The following is a 6,000-nucleotide window of genomic DNA, read 5'->3' on the forward strand; positions in this document are numbered from 1 at the left end:
GGCATATGTTTAGACTTGAGGAAAGAAGACTGGGGGGGGGACCTTGTAAGTCTTCCAAAGTATTAAGGGCCATTATAAAGAGGAGAGATATCAATTGTTCTCGGTGTCCAGTGAAAGTAGGACAGAAGTAATGGGCTTAATCTGCAGCAGGGAGATTTAGGTTAGATGCTAGAAAAAGATTTCTAACGCTAAGGTTTGTTAAGCTCTGGAATAGGCTTCCAAGGGAGGTCATAGAGTCCCCATCACTAGAAGCTTTTAAAAACAAGCTGGACAGACACCTGCCAGGGATGTGTAGGTTTTCTTGGTCCTGCCACAGTGCAGGGGGCTGGACTTGAAGACTTCTCAAGGTCCCTTCCAGCCTACCATTTCTAGAATACCCCTTTCAGTCTGCCAGGATTACACTAGCTGGCTTTCCTCCCAACGTCTCTTCACAAGGACCCCAAAAGGTGGCGCTGAGCGGAACAGACCATGTCTTCATCGCTTTGTTCAACATTCAGCCTAATTTCTGACACCAGCTTTGACCAGTTGATTCCTAGTCACACAATCTTCTTGTTTACCATGCAAGATCTTAATACAGTTCTTGAATTGTAGCAGGAGGCCCTTTTGGTTAAACTAATTCAGTCTGTCTCACTTTATACATTTCTGTCCACTTTCCCACAGTTAGGATACATTGTAGGCCTAAATATCACAGCATGTCCCTGTGTCATGCCTGATGCAACTATCCAAACAAAGCTTTCGCACACTGAACCATGGCCTTTCAGAAAGGTGACTTTTCTTATGGTCAGTAGATACTCCTTACCCTTTAAAGCTTACTTAATATTGTTCTGCTTCTCTCAAATGTCTAATCCAGGGCTACTCAACTTTGGAAGCCCCAGGAGCCACAATGATACTCACAGCACATGCCAAGGGCCGCAACTTAAGTGTGGTTTCATATACATGCAAATATATCTACAAATAGCTTCTTTCACACTGACGGGCATGAATACAAAGATTAAGGCAAGACTACACAACACGCAGGCCCCATTTAAGTCAGTTCTGCTGATATTAATAAAATACAATATTCACCCGATTTCCACCCCTATGACAGCACTTTTAATGAGCAATGACAGTCCAGGAATGTATCTACTAAAACGCATGCCACAGAACATCATATTGACTACTTTTTTGTTTTGGCTCCCACCGTGGGCCGCAAACAAATGGGCCATAGGCCACATGTGGCCCGCGAGCCATGAGTTGAGTAGCCCTGGTCCAATCCAAAAAAAGGTAAAATCCACCAGTTAACACAGAACATCTCACATCGCTGTCAGGAGGAAACAGGGCGCATGCATCCCCGCAGACAGTAAACAAGGGGAACCTAGGCCTATCACCCCTCTCTGTGGCCAGACTGTGGGCACCATGTTTAGTTCACTTCCTCTAATGGCAACATTTTAAAGTGTTGAAACAGAGACTGTTAAGGGAACTATAACTCACGATTGGCAAGCCCAATACATGATCATTCAGGTTTTGTTTGACACCACCTGAGAATAAGCTGAAAATGTTCCATATTATGCTATAATGTCTCTGGCAGTGGTTCCCAACTGCCAGTCCACGAACCGCTAGCTGCTGGGCCGCGGCGACTGCCGGAGCTGAAGCCAGCTGTTAGCAGTAGGTTTTAGGGGCTGGGGTACACCCTGGTCCTCAGCCGCACACAGCAGCTGGCTTCAGCTCTGGCAGCTGCTATGTAGTGGGCAGTTGCCGGAGCTGAAGCCAGCTGTTTGAAATGGCCCCTTGGTGGACTGGCAACATTTATTTGCATATTTATACATCCATTATATGCATAATAAATATGCAACTAGGCAAATAAAATGTTACCAGTCCGCCAAAAGTTTGTGAATGGGTTTGCTGGTCCGTGGTATAAAAAAGGTTGGGAAGCACTGGTCTCTGGTACAGAGAACTGACATCTTCATCACAAGTGGGTATGGGGAGCCAAGTGGCTCTGGTCAGAAAAGGCATTTTTGGGACTATTTTGCAGTAGTTTTTCCCAACATCCCACAGCCATTGGACTCCACCAAGATTCAGGAGTGAGGGGAATTCCAGTACAGGCGACGATCTGTTTGGCTCCAACAGAAGGCAGAAGCATGAGTTCCCTCTACCAAGAGTTTCATACTATAGTCTGTGGCCCACAGGGAACTGGCTGGCCAGACGGCGCTGATTACTCATTTCCAGGCAGCTAAATTACAGCAAGTTTAAAAACCATTCAGCACTTTCCTCGGCTATTTTGCCATGTGAGTGATTGCTGTTGTTCCACAAGGATGTTATGTGACTGTCAATGGGAGGAAGCTGGCTGTACTATTGTGAATGAGAGGCCAGTCGCGAATAAAGCAATCTACACACTAAAATGGGGTCCATATCCTGAAAAAGTGTGGACACCTATGGGATCCTATTCTGGCCACGTCTGGGGATAAATCCAGGAAGTGGCTTGCAGGCTGTATGTGGAGGTTTATCTTTGTAATTCTAAGAATCTGTTGGGCCTAATCATCAATGATGAAGCTATGAGCCATATGTATCTTTTTCTAAGGGAGATGTCTGTCATGGATTGTACTGGGGCTTACCATGTATTAAGCCAACATCTAGTGGTTTTCCAACTTTTCCTTTCTTCAGACCACTCTGAGGGAGATGGTCCCACGTCCCCTTCGTCCTGCATGGCTTGGCTCTCCAAAACTTTCCTTCTGCTGGCCACCAGGAAGGGTTCTGCAGACTACTAGTGGCTTGACACTAGCTCCAGGATTTTGGCTCTTTGAAGGGTTGGTGTGTGATAAGGGATTACTGTGCTGTGTAACCTCACTGTTACTCCTATAGAATGATGGCAGACTGATCAGAGGATAGAAAGTTTTCAGGCACATTACTGGTCCTTCCCAATGCATTGCCTAAGTGTCGCCGTTATGTTTCCCACAGAAGTTGGAAGAGAAGTTAGAATACTGGATGGAGAAGTACGAGAAGGACACGGAAGCTAAACAGCAGGAACTGAACGCTCTGAAAGCATCAAAGGCAAATGATTTAGCAGCACTGCAGGAACTAGCCAAGAAGGTATGAGATCAGATGTGGGTGACAGGAGTCAGTGAACTGGCATTGCACTGCTCCGGGAGCATTCCAAGAACTGGGCCGTGAGCATTGCCCACTTGGTTGCTGAGTTCTAAGCTCCTGTGTGAGGAGTGAGCCATGACTCCTTGCCCCGTTGAGCGACTCATCTTCCATTCTGCATGTAACACTTCGGTCAATTGTCCTCTCTGGGTTCCAGTCACTCTACAAATTCCCCATTTGCTTGGGGTGACTTCCTACCAACATCTGTTCCACTAGATGCCACACAAGACTCTCTCTGCAGCATAGGATCAGAGGGCTCAATGAAAGATTCAGCTCATTGCTTTATGATGGGGAACACCATAAACAGGGCTGCTCAACACGTGGCCCATGGGCCACGCTGTTTGGTTGCGGCTCATGACACGGTTTGGGTTTACGCAGGGCTCAACACGCGGCCTGCGGGTGGGATCCTTTGAACATGGCCTCCACTAGGAACATGCTCCACAACGGCAAGTCAATGTAATGGTCTTCTGTTGAGATGCGTTTCAGTAGTTCAATTCCTGGATTGTTATTGCTCATTAAAAGTGCTGTCAGATGGGTGGAAATTGGGTGAATATTGCATTTTATTAATATCAGCAGAACTGACTGAAACTGTGTGTTGTGTAGTCTTGCCTTAATCTTTGTATTCATGCCCATCAGTGTGCAAGAAGCTATCTGCATATATTTGCATATATATTTGCATGTTATGCAACCACACTTAAGTTGCAGCCCTCGGCATGTGCTGAGAGTATCATTGTGGCCCCTGGGGCTTCCACAGTTGAATAGCCCTGCCTTAAAGCAATTATGAGCAGTGTTTGTACTGTGGAGCTGGGAGAGACCACATGGAAATGACCAGAGGGAGAAAGGCCCATGGCTTGCTCATCAGCCCCCAGGGAGCAGCTGTGAGGGATAAGCTTTGTGCAGGGAGCTCCAGAATTCAAAGACGTCGTGATGCCCTTACGTGATGCATGTTCTAGCCTCTTTGTGCATTCCTGCAGTGCCGGTTATTTGAACAAGTCATCATTGAGGATCGGGTGGAAAAGGAGGCAGCAAGAAGAAAGATAGAGCAGGATGCGTCGGAATTAAAGAGCGTCAAGAAGGTAAAAGGGAAAGTGCTACCAGTGCCATGCCTTCAATATCTGTGTGCGAGGGAGCTCTGTTCGGTCAGCAACCTGCACCAAAAAGGTTGGCCGGCATGACCTGGGATTAGCAAAGCTTCCAGTAGGATGGGGTGCAGAGGGAGGTGTCTGCTGCATGCTTTCCCCACCCTTCTCGTTCCTCGCTGGGTAGAACAGCCACAGTTAATAGCCACCTACTGAATCAGGAGAGCAAGGAAGGAAGTAATGGGGAACGGTCATAGCTCCTGGAGTGAAGATTTGGGGGACTTTGTCCATCACACCATCTGTGCAGCAAGGGTGGTGCTACCGGGGCGGGGGTTGCAATGTAAGCGTTGCCATCAGTGCAAGAACTCCCCCACCCCCACCCCACACACTCTCTCTCTCCATGTGCTCTGCACAGCGACTCCCACAACTTTGTGACTACAGGAGGTGCGGGGAGGAGCCCGTCCTGCTACAGCTTAGGACACTGGTCCCTTTACAGGCTTCACTGTATCTAGGAGCCTTCTTGCTTTCCAGCTGCCTCCCGCTGGCTTTTCACAGGGTTTGTGGCAGAGCCATAGTTCTGGGTTTCTGCTGAATGTGCTAAGAAAAGGAGCAAATACAGGCATGTCAGAAACAGCGGGTGATGGAAAAATGTGTCACATTTTGGGCTTCTCGAACCTGACACCATTTCTAAATGGAAAGTGCTTATGGGCAGTTTTGGAATACTAAGGATTTGATTAAAAACAAAGACGTGCAGTAACAGTGTCAGACACACACATGCAAATGTGCCTCCTTCACATGTGCCATTACTGCTGCTCTGCACCCAAGAGGGGTGCGCCAATGACCGAGACAGACGTGGCCCTGGACAGGATATCATTTCCGTGGGCAGTTGCACAAGCCCAACTGCCTGTGCACATCTGGAGCTGCACTCTCAAAGTCAGAAGTTAATAGGAGCAGAGTGTTTCAAGAGGACCTGCAGAAGGAAGGCAAAGGGAACTGGGCCCTTTGTTTGCTGCTTTATGACAGTTTGGGTTTTAAGTCAATTCTAGTATAAAGCAGAAAAAAAAATCAGGACCACGGAGTCTGGCCTTTTCTGCTTTTGTTGGAAGGACTCACTGGACTCTCCTTCACTCAAGCCTTTGACTTGAATAAAACCCTGGGCTAGCAATTCACCAGGGTTTAACCGGTAAACTAGCAAACAAAGCAGCTAGTCCATAATCTAGGCAGCATGGAAATCTGTCAAGGGGTTTCCTGTAGCATCCACCTCCTTTGTATTTAACCATTTAGGGTACGTCTACACTAGCCCCCTAGAGGCTAAAGAGGGCGACCGGAATTGCAAATCAAGCCCAGGATTTAAATATCCCGCGCTTGATTTGTATGTTCCCAGCCGGTCGCCATTTTAGACATTGACTAGCCCCAAGTAACTGCCCGCGTCTACACGCCGCAGTGAAACGAGATTCCATTTAAAGCCCCTAATTCAAATTAGCTGGTAAACCTCATTGCAGGAGGAATAGTCAATCTAACTCTCCCTTTCCTGCTTCCAGCTCCAGGCCTGGTGGAGAGGCACAATGGTTAGGCGAAACATCGGCCCCTATAAGATCATTAAGAAGCCTAAAGAGGAGGAGCCAAAGGGCAAAGACAAAGGGAAAAAGGAAAAAGCTGGAGCGAAGAAGAAGAAGTGATGGCCAGAGAATGCTGCTCTCACGACCGACCCACATGGAAGCTTTGGGCTCTCATTGGGGAGGAACATTGGCTTGTGTGCACAGAGTAAGAAATAAAGCGCCCGGCTTTCATCTTCTTTTGA

General features: G+C 47.5%; 1 protein-coding gene across 6 annotated transcripts in view; it reads left to right on the forward strand.

The window, feature by feature from the left end:
- The window catches only part of DRC9 (dynein regulatory complex subunit 9), a 39,370-nt gene extending 33,370 nt beyond the window's left edge, over nucleotides 1-6,000 (forward strand). For 5 of the 6 annotated variants that reach the window (XM_075938182.1, XM_075938184.1, XM_075938181.1 and 2 more), the window contains 3 exons: nucleotides 2,935-3,066; nucleotides 4,095-4,196; nucleotides 5,741-6,000. In XM_075938182.1, the coding sequence (XP_075794297.1) occupies nucleotides 2,935-3,066; nucleotides 4,095-4,196; nucleotides 5,741-5,878 (372 nt within the window). In that variant the 3' untranslated portion in view covers nucleotides 5,879-6,000. The remainder of the gene's footprint in view (nucleotides 1-2,934; nucleotides 3,067-4,094; nucleotides 4,197-5,740) is intronic. The other variant, XM_075938185.1, reaches the window with a different exon arrangement.

The sequence above is a fragment of the Pelodiscus sinensis genome, chromosome 10 (genome assembly GCF_049634645.1).
Source record: "Pelodiscus sinensis isolate JC-2024 chromosome 10, ASM4963464v1, whole genome shotgun sequence".
Taxonomy (NCBI): Eukaryota; Metazoa; Chordata; order Testudines; family Trionychidae; genus Pelodiscus; species Pelodiscus sinensis.